Source organism: Thunnus thynnus, chromosome 19 (genome assembly GCF_963924715.1).
Source record: "Thunnus thynnus chromosome 19, fThuThy2.1, whole genome shotgun sequence".
NCBI classification, from domain to species: Eukaryota; Metazoa; Chordata; class Actinopteri; order Scombriformes; family Scombridae; genus Thunnus; species Thunnus thynnus.
The window spans coordinates 24,199,053-24,223,832 of NC_089535.1; the positions used below are offsets into that span (position 1 = coordinate 24,199,053).

Below are 24,780 nucleotides of genomic sequence, written 5' to 3' on the forward strand. Positions count from 1 at the left end.
GAGATCTCACTCAAATGTATTCTCAACCCCCTGCAGGATGCACATACACCACTCATCACTCACCGCTGATCAGCTCTAGGACACAAACACCAAATCCTGATTCTGCTGAGAAGCTACAAGGCTCGCTTCTTTTCTCTGGACCAAAGCACTTCTCAGATTGCATGAAGCAGAGACTCAGGTCAACAGCAATTACGTGACTTTAAATGTGTGGTAATAGGTACTTTTTTTCACCATGGGGCCAAAGAAGCACTACAGGGCCAGGGTACTACTGTACTCTTGCATTTGCTCTACAGCCAAACTGATACATGATCTTTACAGTACGATGAAAGAAGTTACGGTATTATTTTAAGAGGAAATGTGTGGATCTGTAAGCTGTGGTTGCTTAACTTGGTTCTTTGGTTTACATGAGAATAAAAAGAGAAGATCTCATTAACACACTTGAATTGAACATTTCTACTGTTAAAATAGTTAAACTGTAATGTAAACCTGTTGGACAGGTATGTAAGAGAAGATGATCAATTGATTTATTGATAATGAAGAGATCCCTCATACTACACTGTCAGCACATAATCTATTAAAGCAGCAGCCATGTTTTTGTTATAGACCTTCAGGTAAATGGGGGAAATAGTGGCTTGATTATCAGACTGAACTGCCATTTCATCTTACATCATTATTCAGACACGATTGCCCCTATCCAATCAGTAGTGACTGAGGCATGCATCCCACCGACGTCATCTTCAGTCGACACACAAGCAGTTAAATGTTTTCCACATCAGTTGAAGACATACACAAAGTTTAGAGATGTTGTTTCTGTACAACTAATGATGTTCTTGACCTCGCCTACATAGCTCTGATTGGCTTGATTGTTTTTCCAATTACAGAAACAGGCGTCACTGGGAAATAACATCAGTGCTATATGGTGCTTATTGTATTGTTTGTTTAGGGCCTGATAAAGGTCTATGGCTGAAACTTCTTTAACAATTTTTTTGCTGACAGTGTGCAGGAGTTCAGTGCTTTAAAGAAAGATGCTGGCGAGTTCTTTTGTTATTGTCAACAAATCCCATGAAAAAACCAAAACCAACAACGTGTTTAATGCTTTCTGACCTCCTATCCTGTCTGTGGCACTCGCCTCCGAGCCCACTGGTTCCTACTAAAGATGCAAATCTTTAAAAACAGCTCACAAATATGTTTTCCAAAAAAAAAAAAAAGGTTTAGTAATTATCTAGAACAGCTTGGAATTGTAATTTTTAGCAGCTCAAACAGGAGTAAATAGTGAAACTGGGGACTATTGTCAGTTGTGGATTAATACACACTTGTGTTTCTAAAGAAGAGACCCAGTGCAACAATGTGGCTCATGATGTGTTTTTAAAAGTTTTTGAACAATGAAGGAATTATATATATATCAGACTTTGGATACACAGACAATACTTGTTAGTCAGATCAGCTCATTGTTGGTTTTGGTTTGGTTTTAGGATTTGTTGCCAACAAGAAAAATCTAAGATATAGATAACCTTGTCCTTTAACATTTTTAATCCTAACATTTCTTAAGTTTTCATGCTAAACTAAAAACTGCACAACATACTATGGCAACAGCAGTTTCAGTGCCCATGTGTATATCATCAAAATATCATACCTGAGATGTAAAAAAAAACATACAATTATATGAAACTGTAAAAACAATAAAAAATGATTTATATTTTAACAAAATGAGATTTTGTCTTGCTATTGATAACGGACAGTATGGAGTATGTATAAGATAATATGACTGTCCCCGTTTATTGTTTTGGGGATTAAATAAATGTGGGGCTTTTAAATAAAACTTGGTCAGCACATTGAGGAAAGTGACACATATGAGTTCACTTACAGCACTAAAACAGTGGGCTTACAGTGAGAGAGGTGACTGGCCTGGTTACTTACAGCCAATGGGACGGCAGAAGCTGTGCCCCCATGCAGAACACATTGTTAAGAAGTCAGTTAGGAAAGTCTGACTTTTACTGTATATACACAGTGGGCTGGCTGTGACAAGAGCCCAAAATACATAACAAAAGTCAAACAGATTTAAAAAAAAACATTGTATATAAAAGATAAAAAACATACATTTTTAATTTAATCAATACAAGTTAAAAGTCTCTGTAAACAAAATTTACTTCTCCGTGAGCTTGGGGACACACGTGCCCTCTCAAATTCATGATTACGGAGTCACTAAACTTGACAGATCAAACCCCTGGATACAAGAGGAAAAGGAAGTGACATCCTCAGAAATTGAAGGAGAGGTTCCAGTCGTCCTCTTTGGTGTCCATGATTTGAACAGAGGTTTGCTTCCTGGACCTGCAAGTCTTCTGGAAGGGCTCAGCTGTCTCCCCGCTCTAGCTGAAACAAACAGGTCCGACAGTGAAGCCAAACAGGTGTGTGAAGTTTCCACCTCCCCTTAGTGCCACGTCTCTCAGAGGAAGCAGATGGAGGTCCTCGAACTCAAATACAGACTCCCGAGGTCCAGAAACCATCTCTTCTTCAGGCTGACACACAGAAAACAGAATAATTTTTTTTTGATTCCATTATCTGTTGATTCTTTTAAAATAAAAAAACTTTAACAAATGGATCCATTATTTTCACTAATCATTAGTGCACACACCTCTATGAACATTTAGCAATAGCAAACCTGAGGGGTCTGGTGTCTAATTTGAATTCACAGGTCTACATTGTGAGCTGTGATGTTGCAACTACTGTATACCTTTAAAAGTTACAATACTAGATTTTAAAATAAATATCACAAGAACTAACAACTTGCAAAAAAGTAAAAAGTTGCTGTCTACTGCTAGGCCAGCCAAGATTTTCCCTCCAAAATCTTTTACAAAACAACACCAGCAGTAAAGACCAGTACTTCCTCAAGCCTCTGAGGGGCAAAGTTAAAAACGGAAGCTTAGAAAATATTTTACATACCACACAGTCTTTAAGTGCTCCAAGGTAACTTTGCTTCCTTGTGTCAGTGAGGAATTTGACGTCTTTGTCTGTCTGGCCCAATCTGTGTCCTGGATGGCAGGAGTAGGTCACCTTCTGGACGGCAGTGCTGCTGTGCAACCTCAGAAAACGCATCTGGACCACGTTGGCACCTACATAGTAAAACTGAAGACAAGAATAAAAACTTGATGTATTGTAATGGTTAGCTGGTTCGTGATTATAGAACAACAATAATAATAACAACAAAAACCAAGGAAATGGAAAATGGACAAACTGTCATGAATCAAATCATAATCAAAGCAACCAGGTCTCCATGTAGGATACAGAAGGTGTGACAGAGAAACAATACTAGAAAAATTATTGTAGAAAGTTTGTATTTTCTACTGTGACAAGTATGTCCAATTTTTAACGTGTAATGTGAAAAGGTTTGAATGCAGATTTTTAGCCTTTTTAGCTCATTGCTTTGGTTTTAGGCTACATTTACTGCAGGTTGAGTCTCAGGGCTCTCATCAACCCCTTTTCAAGCTGCAGCAGGCAGCTGTTCTCAGCAGACAGTGAATATTGGACTTTATGTCAAAGACAAAGACTCCTACTGAACCATAATGTAACTCCATGTCTAGATAGGCAACTCTTAGCTTACATGTTCATCTTATTTACTTTAATTGTTGATAATATGTATATATCTGTATTTCTCAGGTTGTTTTGGATTGGGTTTGTGCTGCGCCACAGTGGCCAGAAACATAAATTATTGCAGTTTTAATGAATGCTCAGAACTGCACATGGGTATCATAAAACTGCTGGAGTAATGCGAGTAATCAAATTATGGGGCCAGTAAACTCCAACAGAAGTGCTTATCAGATGGTCAAACAGCTTTGGAAACCCCCTTACCCTACATTTCTGATGTCAGAATTTGGGGGACTGCGTACAACAATAACTGTAACTTTGTGCAATCAACAATCCGACATTTGCCCCCACTTCGCAGAGCCATTGTCCCAGTGTGTGGAAGTGAGAAAATTGGCAGGATTTGAACTTTTCTTTTCATTCTTCACACAACAATTTCTTTTACTTTTTCTGTCTCATCTCACTCCTCTCTGTGACAGCTGGCTTTTCACCCCACCTTCGAGTGTGGACAGGAACAGCAAAAAACACTTAGTTCTTTTCTTGTAAAACCCAGTCCTAATAGTAAATGTTTTATTTTAGTTGTTCCATCCGGAAGGATTCATCCACCTGAAATCCCTGCTCCAGCTTGCTGAGCCACTGAAAAGATCCTTCATCAGAAACGTCTTCCACCCAGGCTTTCATCGGCAACTGCAGGCAGAGAAAAGAAAGCACACATTTGCAAATCTGTATGCAAGGCCTGCTTTCATATAGGAGACTCATGAAGGTCAACAATGTTCAGACAGCTGCTGATAAACTCTGGATTTGCATGCAGCTCAAGCATGAACCAAAATGAAATTGGCTACCTTGGTGAGAGATGCATCCCCCTCACGCTACCTGAGACAACTCATATTATTCCCTGGGTGAGTGAGTCAGTGTTTTATGTGGAACTGATTGTTAGTAGGAGAGCGGAAGAGTCGAGAGGTGAGTGTGTGTTTTGTGTTTTTATAGACTGCAGCATAGAAAAAGGCTGTAATGAAGAGAGTAATAATGTCTGTGTCCTGATATGTCCTTTGGATGAATGTGGTCCCTCATTTACATGTACAGCTCCCCTCCTTCTGCATGAAGTTTAATTTGATGAAAAACAGTCCCTGTTCAATTGTAAGAACTATTATGAAGATACAGTTTTGTGTAACATTAAACATAGAAAAGGAGGAATAAATACAAAAAGGCATTTAAAATGCATTAAAACAACATACAAAAATACAGTTTTGATATTTTTATAGATATTTGGCTTTTGTTAGGTCCTGATATGTTGTATTTACTTTGACCAGAAAGATTTTAATAAAAAGATTTTAAAAAAGACTTTTTGAACTGGCATTGCATGATTACATCATCTCCTGAAATTTGCTATCAGAATTTGGTTTCAGTTGAAATTTTTTTCTAGTCGCAACCTCTACTGCCACATTTCGACCAAAAACAAAAAAACCTCTACACAAGGTCACTTACTTGGTGATGTTAGGACACCAATTTTGAGAAGTTAAATTTGAGAAGTTAAATGCAAACAGTTCAGCGCTAACCAAGCTAGGCATTACACTAGCTGTCTCAGGCTAACGTGTGGCTTGCGTTAATACAACAGTCTAGGTTACTTCTGATGTAATGTTGGACTAACTGTGGATGTTACATTTTTTACTATTACTGTATACTTACTAGGTTAAATACTGTGTTGCACTTCCTAATGTGACTTAATGCTGTTGTTTCACCAGCAAGACTTGTTTCTTCCAGACATGTGGGACAATGTAACTAAATCCTTACTTTTTTGAGTTCTTCTTTTTTGTTACTCTACATATTCATTTTTAACTTTTGTCAAACTCCTACTTACGGGATCAAATATTTTTCTGATTTTTGTTATTGTCAGCCTTGGATTTGTTTGTTTTATCAAATGCAGTTTTCACAGTTTCACAATTACTTCCAGTAAAATCTTCAAGGACCAACTAATGTCTTGAATCCTTATTAGAAGTGTGTTTATGGAGCTTTTCCCCTATCTTTAACTGGGTTCATCCACTCCAGCCCTCCAGGGCTTTATAAAATGTACTTCCCTTGCTTTCTTTACGACTTTTGGAATAAAAGGACGGTTCATTTATACACCAGAACCCGTGATTTTTACTATAGTAGCTGCATACAGTATTATAGTAGCCGCATGGCACAGTGCCCGCCTGTTAGTGTGCTGGAGGAGAGATGTTACCTTCATCATAAACATTTCTATGGTTTCTATGTCTCACGCCTCTGTGAGAAGGTGATATGGTTGATTGAACTTCATTTTTTATATGAAAAATTAAAGTGATAAGCATTACATGGACCCACAGTTGTAGTTTTACTTCCTTTTGGGACCCACAGTTGCAGTTTCCTCAGGCTGGTTAGCAGCTCCTTCATCCGGACTGCTGCTAGTGCAAAGCCACTGACACAGTAAGCCTAGCCTGTTTGTGTTTAGCTTGCTGCATATGTGTGTTTGTGTGTGTGCAATACAGTGGATCTCAGCATTGAAGTTAAAGAATCAAATGTTTTCATAACTAAAATTGTAGGAACGATGTCCAAACTAGATTAGAATTTTCCTTTAAACCTGCAGTATGAAACTTTTACATATAAACAAACGTCCGTTACATCCAAGCCCTTCCAAAACGAGTTCACACAATGCTAATTAAGCCCATCACTGCCAGATAAATCCCTGTATTTCACAGTATACAGAGTTTTCTCGGCTCTTCTAGACTTTCCAAAGGTTTTTGGACCGAATGGATCAATTTTTGGTAATGAAGCAAGTCATTTTGTGTTATGCTCAACCAGTTACCTTTTAGAGCCACAACAGTAGCGACGGAGTAGGAGCCTATGATGTAAGCATGCATTGACAGTGTTTTTGTAATTACTCTCACTGCCAGAAGGGTCTCCCCCTTCAAAAGTCCTGCACTCCAGCTTTAAGCTGACTGAGTCAGAAGCTGAAGTTCAAGTCATCACTGCAGACGTCTCAGTCATCAAGGAAGTGTGAGAGGACTGACAATACATACAATTGAGATTCAGGTCGTACAACAGGGCAACTTGTAGTTTGCAGGCATGTCATTGATCCAGAAGTGCAATTTTCTATAGTCTTTCTCTGGTGATATCTTTGTACCTGAGAGTCACGAGGATGAAGGCAGGTCTGTTTTGATGTGGAAGAGAAGCTGCAGTAGGCCAGCAGAGCGTCGGCTGGGCTGCCCTGGTTGGGGTCAATGTAATACATTCCTGCAAATAAAGGTTAGTGAGAGCTCAATGAGATCTGCAGAGATAAAAGTATTGTACTCCACACTGATAGAAGACATGAACAGTACTGGAAACACAACCACTACAAAATATTGCACTGCAGTAAAGAAATATAAAAGACGATAAAAACTGCAGTGTACATTTTTTTCTCAGTATTCTGAATATTTATTCCTGCTCTAACTAGCAACTGAAGAGTGTGCTGACTGGGACAGAAAATTTGTATTTTTCACTTATGATATAAAATGAGAATCAGAAGCATTACAGTGTTTCCCCTAGGTTGAGTGGTTTAGCCTGGGGGTGGGGTGGGGTGGGGGCGGGGGTGATTAGCAGCCACACATTTCTCTGTTCTCTATTTCTCTGTTTAGCGTTGGCAGGTTAGGCTAACCCATTGTTTCTAACTTAGGAGTTAACCCCCTTCACTTTTCCAGCCGTTGGGGAAACAACAGACATGACTTTTCTTGGTCTTGACAAGCTGCAGCATTTACTGACTGACACACTGTAGTCTGTACTGTACATTTACTGTCAGATTGACAACTTACTTATGACAAGTAATGTTAAAAGTAAAGTTAGGCTTTGCTGTCTGCTGTCCCAAATGCTATTGATTTCCAAATGAATGGATATTTGGTGTTATTTTTGGCATTTAAAAAAATATTTTTTGGCCTGGCAGGGGTTCTCGTTGACCTGGTGGCCCACCAGGCCTGTAGTATTATAGGGGAAACACTGCATTACATATTAATTATCTATTTGATATGGATAGGCGTAAGAGTGTTCTCCTGTTTTTGTGTGTTTATGTTATATAAGTACACCTTTTATAGCAAACAAGCAGACAAAAAACTACAATTCTATCCTGATAGAATATACAGAATCTAATTTTAAAACATGAGCTTTAGAAAGAAAATTTCTAAACTCAGCTGTTTGTTCATGTGAGAGAAGATACTGCTGGACAATTAAACCATCCAGTTTTGGTGGCTGCTGCTGACAGATAGGTTTGACACTTGACACCAGCTCTTGAGGGCTGTTAGCAAAGTGGAAGTAAAACTTCCACAGTACCCCTGAGGCAGCACAGAATTATAAGGATACTATGTATGTTTTCTGAGTCTGCAGAGGCACGATACACATCATGTACGTTCAGGAGGATCCTTATTCTCATAGCTAGAGATGTTAAACAGGTAATGGTGTTGTTAAGAATGAAAGCACCTAAGGAGGTCTTGTTATTATAATAACATCTACATTAATAACAATATTCTGAAGACACACAAGATTTTGATGGAGGTAAAGCTTGGTCTTCTATTGAGAATACATATACAAGAAAAATTAACTTATTAATTTAAGACAAAATATTGTATTCGCTGTGATTGTAAATCACTGGTATGTTAGAAATAGAAAAAGATGTTCAAGTTATGTAACTGTAACAATGTATCTATGACATTTAGTTTGATCAGGGATAAGAAAAAAACAATTCAGCAAAAGGTTGGAAGTGATTAAAATCTAAAATATAAACAGGGCGATCATCTGCAAAGAAAATCTGACTTCTGTTCATTTCTACTTTCTTTTTCTACCTACATTAGTATATATATGTGTATATATGTACATACGTTTTTGTAATAATTTGTTGTGTTATTGTGCCCAATAACACATGCCTCATAAGTCATTTCTGATCTTTTAAAACTGGACTGTGTTGAGTTTAAAAAAAAAAAAAAAAAATCAACAGTGAGCTGAGAGGAAATTTTAAAATTTTGAGGCACAAAAACATAAGCAGGAAGTGTATCTTAAAAGGCAAATTATGTACATGTTTGTGGTTAGTGTGCATATTCATAATTTATAGAATAGTTTTTCTTTCAAGTTTCAAGTTTGTCATATTAATATTTAACAGGCTTGTATTGAGATTTTCTACAAATCTGAAAAATTCTTAAACTTCTTAAAAATAAAGCCATAATTGAGGAAGAGGAACTACATAATATATAATTGAGGAACTTCAGCTAGCTCAGGTATTTTCAAAACAGTTTGGATTTATTGTTAGTATACTGACCACTGCTGTATTCGGGGTGGCAGAGCCAGAGCTCCAGACAGGTGGTGGCAGGATGCTCTTTGCTGCCATCAGGAGGATCCACCAGCAGCCGAAGCTCCTGCTGCAAAGAATCCAGCAGAGTCTGGATCAGAGGATAGTTGGGCTTATCGGACACATACATCAGGTCCTGGACAGAAGAGAGAAAAAAAACCCACACACAATCAGTTGCTTTTAGTTGATGTGTTCTATTAGGAAAAAAATAAGTTTAGTGTATTTGTGACTAATTTCTCTTTATTTGCTAACCTAACAAATACAACATGTTACTGATATTATTCAGTATTATATAACAATGCTAAACTTCATTTCTCTCTGTTTAGAAACAGGAGACATACAGTATTGCAGATTCTGATATGATAAATACTTCTGTAATTTTAATCCATCATTGAATAGAATATTTAATTTGATAATGAAGAATTGGAGGACTTGCCTTGAGTTGTATCAAGGTCATATTTAGTGACGGTCCTGGAGGTCCAGGAACACCAGGTGGACCCTAAAACACAAGGAAGACGCACAAATGACTACACAAGCAAATGGGAATATATCACAAAAATATCAATACTAAATTCATATTTCAAAAAACATTATCCATCACAAGGTAAATTGGAAAAATGTCTTTTATATAGCACTTGAGTAAAAATACACACTATAAACTTACAAATGTAAAGTAAAAATGTTTATTTTATTTTGAGAAGTCATTTAGTACTTTTATTCCACCTTTAAAAAGAAATGGCACATTAATAGAATGAGTGAGCAATCAGGCAATAAGATCTGAAAAAGTTTATTTCTTAAGCTGTTTCCCTTGTCTCAAATTGAGTAATGTCATGTTGAATTAGCAAGACTTGCAGACATCTTTGTATAATTGTATAAATTTGGATATATGGCATGTATCTTAAGTGCTTTATAGTAACATAATGGGTATATTTTAACCAATCAAACTTTATTTCAGAGTTTGTTTTATCCTCTATTGTAAACTTACTGGGAGGCCTCTCCTGCCCTGCACACCAGGCAAACCTTGATAGCCTTTCAAACCCTGCAGAGAGGAGAAAACATGATGAGCTCAACATACAGTACAATTCTGCACTGTTCTGCACAGTGATACGACACCAAAAACTATAAAATACATTGATAAGGAAATAAATACTGCTGCAAAACCCCACTACATTCAAACACCATCTCCAAAATGTGACAGCTTTACGATTATATGTGCCGTCAACATCAGGCGGGGCAACCTAATGTAAAAATCCTCCAGGGCATTCGTTTCAGATAACAGTGAGTAAGAGCTGAAGTGAGTTTGATCTGTCAGGATAAGAGTGCTTGAGTTGATGATATCATACCTTTAATCCAAACAAACCCTGTAAAAGAGGAGAGAACAGGAGAATAAAAGGGCATTAGTATGATTTTCCACTATGAGGTGCATTTATCGACAAAGAGCTTCTGAGTGTTTTTATCTACTGCATTAAGAACCCATCAGCCATGGCTTCACAGATTTTATAACCCAAGTCAATGGATTTTTTGTCTTTTTTTCCTAAGACACAGGGGGCTGAACACAATCATTATGTGCTGCTGAGCTGTGAATGATTCAACAGACTGGCAGCTGAAGAAAAGATTAGTTGGCTGACAGACAACAGTCTGCGGGAATGACTGGGGTTATATAAAACGATACACTGTCTCCATTTTTCAGACACAATCTGAAATACGTATCTGACTGATAGATTAACTGCTTGAATTTAAAATATAGAATATCCAGACAAGAAAAAAAAGAATAAGTAAAAAAATACGTGAGCTAAATATACTTTAAATGTCTTTTACAAACAGATGACAGAAAACAGATTTGCAAATTATTTTGCAAAAAAGAACAGCTTAGAAAATACAAACTGAAAATCAAAATACTGGTTGTATACACAATTATATATATGCTACATGTGTTTGTAAAAATGTGTTTTGCAAAGTGAATTAAAGATGAAGTTTATTATTTCATATTTGTCACTTTATATTCTGAAAACTTACAGGCAATCCTGGCATCCCTGGTAGACCCCTCGGCCCTGACAGGCCAATATTTCCCTGGGGAAAAAAAAGATAAAAACATATTTCAGTGCAGTAAATATTAAAGTTTCAAAACACAAGGGGGATATTAACAAGAAAAAATGCAATCTCAATTTTGTGTACCTGTTCTCCCTTTAGGCCCACCGGACCTGGCAACCCAGCAGGACCACGAATACCCTGAAAAAACAAAGAAACAAACAAAAAGGCATAATTGTCATGATTGACTTAATGTTTCCAGGAAGTCACTCACAAGCAATATGTAACAAACATTTAATTACAATTAGATACGTTCTTTAGTTAATATAACAATAAATCTCTTCAGTTGCTTTGCAAGATGTTGCACGAGTCAAAATGACCTGTGATGAAAGAGCATATTTCTCAGTTCAGTGACTCTCTGTACTTTAACATTAGGAAAGCATTTAACAGCTGTTTACAAATCACTCCTCACTTTCAACATCACGACCTGGTACAACTCTCTCTGTGTTGAAAACAAATCAAAACTCATCATCAGTCATGCAAGTTAAGTAACACTTGCATGATTGATGAATATCACTCTTAGGTCTCTACACCCAGTCAGTTACAGTCAAATATATTCAAATAGTCATCAATTCCAATTTGCATTTACATGATTAACAAGCAGTGAAGGACTTAGTGCTCTAATACATACATATATTTGCACTTTGCCATTTCCTGTACAGCCATATTTTTCTTAATTTTTATGTTTTCACTGCTTTGTGATGGAAGACTAGAAGTTTTCTGATCCTGATTCTTCAGTGTATGTATTTTCAAGGCTGATTTAATGATTGAGATAGAAATTACTATTGTTTGTATAAGATACAGATAATATCACACACACTTATTAACATATGTGGCAGTTAATGAGGCTTTAATCACAAAAACTAAGAATTAGATAATTTTTATGTATCAAAACTGAATTTAACATACTTTACATTGAAAAAGTGACTCTTCTAACAATCTTCCGTGTCTGCTTTTGCCACAAATATATATTCTTTTTTTCTTACGTATGTGCAATTTTCAGACAGTATACATGCATTGATAAACATTATTTCCAGGAATATTACATATTTATTTACTGTAAGTATTAGTAGAGATGTTATTTCTGGCTGCTTTGCTATCATATCAAAAAAACACAGTTATCACCCAAATTATTCTTTGTTAAACATATTGTGTATTTCTTTTTATTAACAGATCCTACCTTCATGCTATTACCTCCAGGTGGTCCAGGTAGTCCCATGTCTCCTTTCTGACCCTAAGGACACAGACACTGCAGTCAAGCCTCCACCTTCACTCGAATAAATTCATTTTAGAACTGGATTTTTCTAGATTGACCTAAATACTACATATATAAAATCCACTGCAACTGATAACATTAAATGTTTCATTTTCAAACAGCCCCAGTTATCCTGAGAGAAAAGGTACAACACATCTATATTTAAAGCTAAAAGGAGACTTTCAGAGGTATGAAGTAGTACAAAAGCAAAATTTTTGGCTCAACTGAACTTAAAATGAACCACTAGAATCAAATTTTAACAAACTGAATCCAGTCAGAGCCTGCTGAGTTTGGCCCTGATCATAAAACTATCACTGCATAACGTGTGAAGTTTATTATCTCCACCAGGCGTATGCCTGGGGGAGATCATGTGTTTGGTCATGTGTGTCCGTGTGTATCTGTCCACAGCTAATCTCGAATACTACTGGACCCATCAGCCTAATATTTTTTGTGTACATTTATGACTGTATGCTCAAGGACCTCTTGTGGTTGCGATGATTCACAGTTGTTGAAAAACCTATTTTATAAGGCGTTTTATACTGCCATTGACTGCTGACTCCTCACTCCTCTTAACTGGCCGGTTGGGGCCACAAGTGATCATCAACTGCAGCAAAAGGCATTTCTGGCAATTGGCTAGGCTAAAAACAAGTCTGTTGCAGGCCACATTTTGTCCTTTGTTGTGGCTTAAAAACTGACATCCATGGAAAAGTCTGGTCTCATCTTTAACCAGAGCATCTGCAGATTAATTCCGTACCTGATGTGTTATGATCCACTAAAGTTAGGCACGATACGACATAAATAAATACCTGTTTTTGTGCTTCGCCACCATATTCACTGTAAGGGAGCTGGGAGGGACAATTGAGATTCAACTCTTCTTTGTTTGGGAGGGGAGAGGGAGGTGGGGGGTATTTTGTGTGGTGTGTTACAACAAAATGTTCTAAATAAATAATGTTTAAATTGAGAAGTTTGGACTTATTGTTCCGTTTAGTGTTGCCTTATTAAGTTTATACAGTTAGGCGAACCCAGGAGGATGCTTGGTTACAATACCATTACACTGTTCTATGCATCTTAAAGAAAACTGAGACAGTTACATGCCCCCAGACACACCTGGCGGAGATCTGCACTTTACTCATTACACTGTTCTTATTTACCTCTTTCCCCTTTTCACCATGATCCCCCGGCTCTCCACGTAAGCCAGGGATCCCCTTGTTGATGAGAAAAAAAGTCAATCATCAGGTGGATATCAAATCACTGACTGTTCAAATGCATGTGCTGATATGCTCAGCTTTAACATAAAACAGATGAAGGGATGTTAAGGGAACAAATAAATTGACTTACAATGAGCCCTGGCCACCCAGAGAGACCTGCCAGTCCTGTGTCTCCCTTTTCGCCCTGAACAACGAAACACAATCTACTGTTGGCTCATGCATCATAATTAAACCAGAAATACACAGAGCCTGAGGCCTTGTTTCCAGATATCCCACCTTTGGTCCTCTGTCTCCTCTGGTCCCTCTGACTCCAGCCTTCCCCCGTTTCCCCTGTGAACAAGTTCCCCATGTTTTTCAATGAGGCAACAGACAGCAAAGAGGAGACACACAAAACAACCTAATGTTTTATGTATAAATCCCTTCACGGAGTGGCTGTCAGACCTTTTCACCACATACTCACGCTACAATATCACTATAAAAATCCATGTTTTCAATACTAAACAATCACTCTTTTTTCAAAAAGTTGTAAAAACTTTAAAAAGCAATATTATTGCTAACAGAAATAATGACTGAATATTGATCCTTGTGGCCCTCTGGACTTCATCACAACCGCAGATCTTCTGCTACATCCTCATATTGTTTAGAACCACATTTCACCTGCAACATTTCAACAACACTGAAGCTTTTACCCTCCTTCCGACATGACCCGTCTTTCCTGGTGATCCATTCTTTCCATCGTCTCCCTGTAGAGGTGATACACAAAGTAATCAGTGAAAAAGAAAATTTGTTTCTGTTTGGACAAATTCCAACTGGAAAAGGAAACTTTTAGCAGCTGTAGTATGAAACAACCAGTGTATGTGCCTATTTGCATAATAATACACTGTATATGGAAATGGTGTCAATAGCATAAATGTTGTCAGCAATGCAGATAAAAACTTATAAGCTAAAAAGTTAGCTACCCTCCCCTGGTATGGAAATGCAAGTATTCTGCAAAAGTCATTTTGTATCTTTTGATGAGATCATGCTGAAGATTTGGAGGTAGTGTGACCTTGGTGGCCAAAAACTATTTACGCCCCAAATTGATGAAAGGCATCCATTTCATATTCTACTTCCATCAGCCACCTACTCCAGCCCCACCTACGATTGATTTTCAAATGTGTGTAGGAGAAGCAGACAGTCCCAAGAGCAACGTTTCATTCATCTTTAGAAAAATTGTTCAGGATTTTGGGAAATATACTTATTCACTTTCTTGCAGAGAGTTAGATGTGAAGGCTATTGAAGTACCACTCTAATGTCTGTAGGATAAATATGAAGCTACAGCTAGCTGTTTCCTCTTGTTTGCAGTCTTAATTCTAAGCTATAAGCTGGCTGGCTACTGGCTGCAGCTGTGAAAGCAGTATTGATCTTCCCATGCAAATATGCACATTTCCCAAAATGTCAACCTATTCCTTGAAGCTGTTTCCAATCCATGTATGCGTGTTTCAATGATTTATTGAATTAAGTAATAATAGGGTATTTTAAAACAAGCATAATAAACACCGAAGTGGACAAAATTATATTTACTTTTGTTCAACAGTGAATGCTTCTGGAAAAATGCAATGTGTAAGTATGTGTGAAAATGTTAAATTACACATTAAGATGTATAGAGCCAACAAATCAGACTAAAATATGAGGACATTACCTTCTCCCCTTTCATGCCCTGTTTCCCCTCAGGTCCTGGTCTTCCTTGGACTCCCTGCAAAGCAATTTGCTTATTTCTCAATAATTAAACGCTTCCAAACAACTGGTAATAATTATAGCTGGTAATGGCAGAAATGTGATTTCATCATCAGCTGTGTTTCTGTGTTGCACACATTCACACACTTACAGGAACTCCTGTGGGACCTGGGGGGCCCTGGGGTCCCATCTCTCCAGGAGGCCCCTGAAAAAAAGACAGGTTAAAAGTTGTTGAGGAAAAAAAAAACCAAAACAAAAAAAAAAAACTTCAGCAATACTAATTCACATCAGACAAACTGTTGATGCTACTCAAAAGTGATTTAGTTTTCACCTCTAACCCTGGCAGAGCTGGGGGACCTTGGATTCCAGGCAGACCATCTTCACCCTGGACATGTAATTAATACAATTTATGGATATTTGTACACAGTCAATATACACGTTTTACATTAAATGTATCCATTAAGAAGGTGCATAACCATGCAATCATGCACTGAGGTCATATTCATTGGATTTGTATTGCCATAAAGTGAAAACCACAAAACCTGTTCTCCTGGTGGACCTGGAGGTCCTGGCTCTCCTTTTAGTCCCTGTGGCCCCGGATACCCTTTAGCTCCATCGTCTCCCTGAGGTCCCACTTGTCCTACTGGACCCTGCCATCAAGCATCACACAGAAAAAAATACAATACAGTCACCATGACAAGTTATTAAGTCTGTTTTATATCTGGGCTTAAATTTAGATTTAGAGTAAAAAAAAAAAAAAATCAAAACTAGGCTTTGGGATGAGATGCTGTGACTTGGTTTACTGCAACTAAACTTGTTTTAGTTTTATGTAAAATCTGTGTATAGACATGAGACATCAAATACTGCACAACTACAAACTTCTGCGATCTGTCCCAAGAAAATAACTGTTTATTCAGTATGTCAGTATAGCAACAAACATCTGGTTGATTATTATCTTCACTTGTTGGTATTTTAAGAGAAACATGTCAGATGGACCATTAGACATTTTGTTACATTTGTTTTGTTTTTGAGAGAGTTTTTCATTTTATTAGGAGATCTTTTCAGAGCTTCAATTGTTGAAAATGAAGATGGGTAGCTGGTGCAGCCTAAACTCTGCCTGAAATCCCTTCCAACTATTTACTGTCCATCATTTTATTTGATTGTCCGAATTCTTTCGATTTCAGAACACAAATGCACTATTAGGAGACAGGATAGCAGGGATAAGAGCTAAGTTACCTGGAAAGTTAATTAGCCCCACATCCACCTACGACTAACAATGGTGCTCATGGGCATATTCAACTAACATTAATGTCTTTATATATGTCATTATATTTGTCAGAAAGCCCATGTGAAGTCTGAGTAAGGTGTCTCATTTATGTTGTGCTGCATGTGTAATTTATGTAGACAGTAGTAGCTTTCATTTATTGCATATTCATATAGTATACTTTATAGCTGTATTTGCTTATGATAAATAGTTTTAGTGTTTGTTTGATTAAAGTTTAAGCAGTTTTATTATAGTCAGCTTTCATTCACAGTGAGTGTGGACATGAGCAAGAGGAAGGGTGGCAGTGACATTAGTCAGTTTTTTGGGCAGCCTCATAAAAGAATATAAGTAAGTTGAGAGCAGTGAGAAAATGAGTACCAGTCAGATGATAGAAGTAAACAGTAGAACAAGAGATGAGTCAATGTGTCTTGATATAATAATCATTGCCATTCAGATCAGAAATGGTTAGTAATCCATTCCTGAACATCGCAGAGAGAAACACCACATGTTTACTGATAATATTCCTATGGAGGACATAGAGGAGGCTCAAAAAAGAGCTAAAATGTCAACCTCATGGTGGCACTAGAGGAACCAGGAAGTCAAAGTCAGAATGTTTCCTCTAAGGACCTTGAAATCATGTTTTGTAAGTTTCACGGCAATCCATCAGATAGTTGTCGAGATATTTCCCTCTGAACCACAAATGTCAACCTCATGGTGCAGCTAGAGGAAAAGTCAGGGCTTGATCAAAGTCATTAGGATTAATCCTCTGGGGATCATGAATGTCTGTACAACATTTCTTAGCAATCCAGATATTTCAGTGTGGAATGACCGACATTGCCATCCCTAGAGCCATGCCACTGGCATGGCTAAAAATGTAGACTGTGAGGATAACTTTGGTACAACAGAAATACTGATTTGCATTTAATACGCATCGCAAATAAATAAAGCGAACAGTCTCCTGATATTAGTGAACATTAGTGGATTAGTGGACACTTACAGGTGGGCCCAGCCTCCCCATGTCTCCTCTGACACCACGTGCTCCAGTTATTCCCTATGAATAAGACATATAGAGATAAAACGGATGACTTTCCACATACACAGTACACCGTGTTGAACAAAATGTTAAATAGAATCAAAGGTTTACCTGAGGGCCTCCCGACCCGGGTGGTCCATCAATTCCTACAGGCCCGGACTCCCCCTGGAGAGATGGATGAAAACCTTTTATTGTCTTTCCTTTGAGATTTCCTCTAATTTAACTGATTTGATTCAAGCAGAGCACTGCAGGTGATGTGCTGTATATGAAAAAAAAGAGGTTGTAGAACAGCAAGTCCCTGGCGAGGCAGGGGTCCTCTCAACCAGGCAATTACTGAGACTCAGTGCTGATTAGTTCCTCTTACTCTCTGTCATCAGCAGTTGTAGTGTTTGTCCACCTGGAGCATTTACTGTATGAAAGTGCCGAGTCCACACTCATGGACTTGAGGAGAAAGTTGTTCTTTAGTTTTTTCACTGGGATTCCCATTATTCTCATTTAACTCAACTCAACTAAACTCAAAGTAAAATCAAAGTTGCTTCCTTCTAATCTAAAACGGGCTGTGTGACATCACAAGACCTAGTTGACCTGCGACATTGTTCATCATCAGTTGATGCATCTTTGTCTTACAAGAAAAACTTCACCCACAGCTTTTATTTCAGACTTGACTATTGAGAAAATCCGAATTTGTTGCTGAGTGGACTTGAACCTCATCAGGTCTCAGGTTTTCAGATCCTAATGAACTCCATACTGACAGGTAAACTTTTTCAAAAATCTTGTTTTATTCTATTTTGTAGTACTTTAAGACAAGATTAAGATTGTGAGTGTGAGGATAGCTTGTTACAGAAAGAAAATAATATTACCTTCTGTCCCTGAGGTCCATCTAGCCCTGTGGGTCCCCGAGAACCTGCCATTCCCTAAAATTGGAACAAACACACCACAAAAAAACGACACAAGTTGACATAAGTTTGCACATATGTGGACATGCTCTGAGACTGACAACAGGGGAAAAAAACATGTTTTTTCCCATAGGATGGATCGATAAATGTTGATCACAACTGTGAACTGTTCAATAAAGGTTAAATCAAAGGCCTCTCTGAGCAGCATGTCATCAACAGCATCAATACGTTCTGGTAACAAACTCACCTTTAACCCTGCCAGACCTGCAGGTCCCACTTCACCCATCAGCCCTGGTTCACCCTGTTCAAGAGGATCAACGTGACATCAGGAACAGTTTCTGGCTTCAATCAATCTGAGTATTATATTACATTTATGCTGAAAATTGGAAACTGAAATTCCAGACTGTGTTGCTAAGTGGAACTGGTCACTATGTTAAATTTGGTTTTGCTTCCTTCCTCCTTAATTTATTAAAAAGGGAACTCTGAGTATTTTGCACATCAAAGTCAATTTACTAATCCTGAAGAGGACTACAGAAGAAGTGGTTATAAGTGTGACCAACTGTTTATTTAGTCAGTCTATTTATCTGCATCATGGGCAGTGTAGTAGCCAGGGTTTTCAGCCTAAGAAGCATATAAGGAGTAAAAGGGAAGATGTTTGTTATTCTATTTAATCAATAAAAAATTGCTTATGTCAAGTCCCTAGACTTCAGGAATATTAAATAGTTATTACTAAAATAACTCTTAGATGTTACTGCGTCTCTTTTGTGGATATATTTCAAGCAAGCATCTAGATGTGAATACAGCCATGATGTTTTCAAGCAACATTCTCTGATTTTGTTTTTTATCCTGATACAGTAGCTCCCCAAATCCAAAAATATCCCCCCATGACACTGTTGATGTTTGTAAACTCATTCATTTCATTTAATTACAACAGACAGTTGTGACAGGTAAAACTGTGCTCACCATTAGTCCAATGTGGCCCTTCTCCCCCTTTGGGCCCCTACTCCCATTTTCTCCGAGGGCTCCCCAGGGGCCCTCTCGACCAGACAAACCCAGAGGTCCCACCTCACCCTGCCAACAACAACCACAGTCTGATCAGAAACTGCAAACACAATCATCCTCCTAATCAGAGAAGGGAACAGAGTGAATATTACGTTGTCCATTCACCGATTTCAACAAATGAAAGTAGCGAAGTTTACCTTCTCCCCTTTGGATCCAGGATCTCCAACTTCACCAGGATGCCCAACATCACCCTGCAGAGGAGGGAACACAAGTCTGGAGTTGAGTAACTTTTTTACTGCTTATCAGGGCATAAACACCTTATCTATTGTTTGTAAGTGGCCAATTATGCTACATTCGATCTAATTTGTGTCTGAATCTTGTCTCTTGTTGGTGTTTTGCTTGTTTTTTTAAATCCAAGGTTCATTCCTGAAGCCAACATGAAGGACAAACCACCACCACATTTTTCTGTTTTTCCAGAGAAGCTGGACATTTGAGTTTAAAAACTAATTTAAAAGGCAATTACACACTCTACAAGCGCCATGTTGGCTTCCATAAATATTCTGCTGACAACACATTCTTTATAAAAATATTTGAATATACAAATATGATAAGAAGGCAGATTTTTGTGTTTTGCTTTCAGGTACTTTCAAGGTGGTAAATTTACAGGTTGTGCAGGACATATTTCATAAAACTTAGTGAGGACACCCCTTGTGAAGGGATTGTTGAGATTGTTGAGATAAACCATGCCAGCTCTCTGCTCATCTTGTTGCTATATCATCAGCATTTGAAAACCCTCATGGGAGTTAAGCACTGGCATGAGGCATCATCACAAAAAGTTAATTTCACGGTTTATGTAGCAGTGATGGTGGTTTCATGCTTTTCAAAACATTTTTGCACCTATTTCATGGAACACCTGGAAAAGCTTTAGACATTTTAGTCAACAATAATCTCATTCCACAAATAATGATAAAAAAGAAAAACACCACAACAAGCACATCTGTTTACCATAACATGACACACTTTGGATGGACTGTCTGTTTGATGCTGTAAAGTAAACAGGATGGAGGTAATGCTGATGTGATGATGTACTTAAATGTCTTCACTGAATTGGAAAATCAACTCCTGAGCTGCTCTGTCATTTATGAGACAGCAGTTTAGCACGTGTGTGAAGGTCTGTAATCATTTAAAGTGAAGATAATCTTTGTAAAAACAGCAGATGAATGTACCAACCTCTTTACCGCCTGGTCCAGGTGGTCCCTGTTGGCCTTTTAGGCCCTCAAGTCCTCTCTCTCCTTGTGGCCCTGGAGGACCAAGTTTCCCACAAGGCCCAGGGTCCCCCTGTCAAACACATTGGCAGAAGAAGACAGGAAATCGGATCGGATCAAATCATCGGCCGTGGCTGTGTTCAAAATTGCATACTAATCTACTATTCATTCTAAGTATGACGTCAAATTGTGTATGTAGTGCGTTTCGACTGCATAGTATGTGGATTTTGTGTACACGAGAAATGCCCGGATGTATACTAGATTAGCAAGAATTTCTGAGTATGTGGCGTGAGCTTACTGCACATAATGCACTGCATCTCTTCAGACTGCAAGAGATTTTGAGCCAGGCTAAAAGCTGTTAATATGTCATTTTTTTTTAAGTTTTAATATTTTTTCAGGTGAGAAAGTAACCATTTAGATTCCCAATATGTAGTCAGTTTATCCAAATAACTGCATCACATTACTGTCTTGCTTGGGTGTACTTCTCTTTGCTCAGTGTGAGCAGTCTGCTGGCAATAGCATACTTGGCTGTTCATTTATTAGGCAGTATGCAGTACATACTGATGAGTATGTAGCAGGCGGTATGTAAGTATGCAATTTCTAACACAGCCTGTGTGTTGCCTTGGCCTCAGTCAGCTGGTGTACATACACATGTTGTACAAAACAAACAACCAAACAAACTTTAACTGATTTTTTAAAGTCGCTTGTTGTGTGAACAAACAGTGATGCAAAGACTCAGGAATAATGCTGCTGCAATCACTGACCTGGTCTCCTTTCCTTCCTGGTGGGCCCTCAATGCCTGTTTGGCCAGGGATACCCTGATGAGTTGAAGGTCAAAACAGTCATCAACTAACAGTAAAATGTCCTGTGTGGTCATATTACATGACTAGATATAGACACAAACTGGTGATATCTGATCCAAAAGTCTGCTCTGATGATCAAACCCAAAATACCGACCCTTTGTAAAGTTACATCATCTCATTTACTGTTTTCGTCTGTGTCAGTTACAGTTTTCTCTCAAAATATAACAGAGATATCAAACCTAGCTTATCCACAATTGGGACAGATATTATTCCAAATAGGAAAGTCTGCCTATATTGATTTATTTATCTATTTGTATCAATTATTTCTGTTTTTATAGAATGGAATAGAAATAGAGATAGAATAGAAAGCCTTTATTGTCATTGTATTGTAGATACAATGAAATTAGGAGTGCTGCTTCTGGTTGGTGCATTAAAAACACACAACATAGTAAAATGGTAAAGTGTATCAATGAAAATATGTGTAGCACACACTGGAGTAATATGAAATATTGCACATAAATAGATGTGCTTATTGCACAGTGTGAAATTCGTGAGAATGATATATTATTGTACTTTATAAGAGTAAATATTAAGTTGTAGCACAAGGACAGTTGCCATATTGCACACTGAATTGATTACTTTTTGATGGAGTTTGGAGTGCAGATGGCCTTGGGAAAGAAACTGTTCATGAGTCTAGTGGTCTGTGTTTTGAATGACCTGTAGTGCCTGCGGGTCAAACAGGTGGTGACCAGGGTATGAACAGTCTTGTACAATGTTTGTGGCTCTGGAAAGGTAGTAGGTGTTCGTGATGTCCTCCAGGGAGAGAAGAGGGCAGCCAGTGATTTTTTGGTGCTGTATTTATGACCCTTTGAAGAGCTTTTTTGTCACTGCTGAGCAGTCGGCATACCACACTGTGATACAGTAAAACAGAATGCTCTCTATCGAGTAGCGATGAAAGACCACCAGCAGCTTTTCATTCAGTCTGTTCTTCCTGAGCACTCTCAGAAAAGTGCAGATGCTGCTGTGCTTTTTTGACAATAGCCGTGGTGTTGGCAGACCAGGAGAGGTTGTCAGAAATGTGGGTTCCCACAAATTTAAAGTTGTGAACCCTTTCCACACAGTCTCCATTAATGAATAGTGGGAGGGGGTCTGCACTGTGCTTTATGAAATCTATAATGAATTCTTTGTTCTGTGATGTCCAGTGCCTGATTGTTTGTACTGGAAATGTGCAATGACAATAAAGGCATTCTTATATTTTAAATAGTTTCCTGTTAAATCTCAGGCTTTTAAATCATGTACAGATCATGTTGCACCCTACAGTAAGATCCAAATTGCTCCAAACTTCAGGCTGAAAATGCAGCGTGATCAAGGTATTGTTTGATGCTTGTGTAAAGGAAGTAAGGTGTTAAATTACAGCTTTATAAACACACTTTATTTTTAATTTAGATACATTTTTTGTTTTAGATTAGATACTTTTACATGATCATTATCTTGTTTGTCGGTATGTTGTTTTTCTTCTAGTTTTGTGCGGTTTTAATTTGAAGTGTTTTATCTGCTGCACTTGTAACTTGATTTTATAAATAGTTAACTATTATTTAGATATATGAAAAAATGGGTTTCTTTACTTCACTATACAACTAAACCAACCTGTTGTCCATCTTGTCCATTGGGGCCAGCATCACCAGGTGAGCCAGGTAAACCCTGGAGGTTACAGTTAAAGTTCAGTAATTGAACATACATTAAGTTTACATGAACAAAACTCTCATATTTTATTGCAACTTACTGTATATAACTTATATTACTTGTTTGTACTGTAGTTTACCTTGCTTCCTTTTTCCCCTGTTGATCCTATTAAACCATCGTCACCCTGTAGGCCCTGTGGAGACCCAACACACATGCTGTTAAATAACTTGTAATTCTGTTTTTGTGTGTCTGGTATTTAAATAGCAATATAGATGGATTTTCATCTTTCCAGACTATGAGAAGTGACATATGAGGAAAAACAGCAGTCGATGGTAAGTACCCACTCACTGGGATTCCTGCTGGCCCCTGTGGCCCCTGAGGTCCTAGGGGCCCATTACTTCCCCTGGGTCCAGGTTTCCCAATGGCCCCGTCACTGCCCGGTAGACCTGGAGCACCCTGAAAATCAGAGAACATAAGTATAGAGATTAAGGCTGTTAGGATTGAGATCAATGTTCAAATTTCAGTCACAAGTCAAAATAAATGAATATCAAAATCAGCGAGTTGGAAATAATTTATTCTCTTGACTATAAAGTCAAAATCCACTGATTTAATCTGCGATCTTTCCTGTTTGTGTTTGTTGTTGCTTCAAAGTGTGTTTTTTATCAATAAAATTCAGTCAATAGTGACTCATTTTTAGTCAATTCTAATTTTAAGAGGCAATTGACAGCTGGACTATTTATGCATGTAAGCGGACATGTAAATATATTCAAACATACACACAAACTGTTAAGAGGCTGTAAAACAACTATTGATTCTGTTTTTTATGAATCATAATGCACATCAGTACAATCAGGGAATGGTGGTGACATTTTCTTAATTTTGTGATAATTGGTTCAATGAGTGTGAATTATATGTTATCAACAGGTGTTATTATTGTTATATATGTTATTATATAATATTCTACATGTAGTCATTATTTACAGTACAGTGATAAATCAATGAAATCTTCTCATTTCATTCAACTATACTCGGGTAAGGCAATGACATGATGAAATGATTTCTCTCTTAATGTAAGCAATATGTGTGTGTTGTATTTATCTTATCCATTATACTGAAACAATATTGCACTAATATTTATGTTTTCTTTAAGTGATTCGGTTCAATTCTCTGTCTCTCACTGTGTGCGAGGCATGTGTACTGATCAAAAGGAGCTTCATAAATGTGTTAAGTCTGACTTGTTGATGAGGCAATATACAGAAGCTTGAACTTATTTATTTATTTGTTGTTGTTGTTGTTCAGAATACAACAGCAGCTTGTGACAGACTTCTTCCCTCTGGGCAGGCAGGCAGTACCCGTACAAATACTTTTCTGCTGGATAATTACAGACACATCAAATAGTCAAATGGACCTTTTTCATGGAAGATACAGCACCAGTCGAAAGTTTGGACACACTTTCTCATTCAAGGGAATGGGAAGGTGTGTCCAAACAAGACTGGTACTGTATTTTGACATTTTGCAGGAGGAAAAGCACATATGTAAATAAGAAAATCAATGAAGACTGAATTCCATTTAGCTGATTCAGTTTCAGGGTCCTGTTATTGTGCTTTCTGGATCACTATCATTATTGAGATACTTGAATAGAACAGAGCAATCATTAGAGGA

General features: G+C 37.8%; 1 protein-coding gene across 1 annotated transcript in view; it reads right to left on the reverse strand.

Annotated features, from left to right (window-relative positions):
• Positions 1 to 281: 281 nt before the first annotated feature.
• Positions 282 to 24,780, reverse strand: part of si:ch211-196i2.1 (collagen alpha-2(I) chain) — a 120,714-nt gene continuing 96,215 nt past the window's right edge. The window contains exons 39-68 of the mRNA XM_067574489.1: positions 23,467 to 23,574; positions 23,258 to 23,311; positions 23,083 to 23,136; positions 21,397 to 21,450; positions 20,598 to 20,705; positions 19,565 to 19,618; positions 19,329 to 19,436; positions 18,613 to 18,666; positions 18,330 to 18,383; positions 17,581 to 17,634; positions 17,434 to 17,487; positions 15,715 to 15,822; positions 15,504 to 15,557; positions 15,324 to 15,377; positions 15,138 to 15,191; positions 14,146 to 14,199; positions 13,733 to 13,786; positions 13,587 to 13,640; positions 13,400 to 13,453; positions 12,174 to 12,227; positions 11,081 to 11,134; positions 10,922 to 10,975; positions 10,249 to 10,266; positions 9,891 to 9,944; positions 9,342 to 9,404; positions 8,876 to 9,041; positions 6,719 to 6,828; positions 4,186 to 4,266; positions 2,941 to 3,123; positions 282 to 2,516 (exon numbers count right to left, since the gene is read on the reverse strand). Of these exons, the coding sequence (XP_067430590.1) occupies positions 2,367 to 2,516; positions 2,941 to 3,123; positions 4,186 to 4,266; positions 6,719 to 6,828; positions 8,876 to 9,041; positions 9,342 to 9,404; positions 9,891 to 9,944; positions 10,249 to 10,266; positions 10,922 to 10,975; positions 11,081 to 11,134; positions 12,174 to 12,227; positions 13,400 to 13,453; positions 13,587 to 13,640; positions 13,733 to 13,786; positions 14,146 to 14,199; positions 15,138 to 15,191; positions 15,324 to 15,377; positions 15,504 to 15,557; positions 15,715 to 15,822; positions 17,434 to 17,487; positions 17,581 to 17,634; positions 18,330 to 18,383; positions 18,613 to 18,666; positions 19,329 to 19,436; positions 19,565 to 19,618; positions 20,598 to 20,705; positions 21,397 to 21,450; positions 23,083 to 23,136; positions 23,258 to 23,311; positions 23,467 to 23,574 (2,229 nt within the window). The 3' untranslated portion in view covers positions 282 to 2,366. The remainder of the gene's footprint in view (positions 2,517 to 2,940; positions 3,124 to 4,185; positions 4,267 to 6,718; positions 6,829 to 8,875; positions 9,042 to 9,341; positions 9,405 to 9,890; positions 9,945 to 10,248; positions 10,267 to 10,921; positions 10,976 to 11,080; positions 11,135 to 12,173; positions 12,228 to 13,399; positions 13,454 to 13,586; positions 13,641 to 13,732; positions 13,787 to 14,145; positions 14,200 to 15,137; positions 15,192 to 15,323; positions 15,378 to 15,503; positions 15,558 to 15,714; positions 15,823 to 17,433; positions 17,488 to 17,580; positions 17,635 to 18,329; positions 18,384 to 18,612; positions 18,667 to 19,328; positions 19,437 to 19,564; positions 19,619 to 20,597; positions 20,706 to 21,396; positions 21,451 to 23,082; positions 23,137 to 23,257; positions 23,312 to 23,466; positions 23,575 to 24,780) is intronic.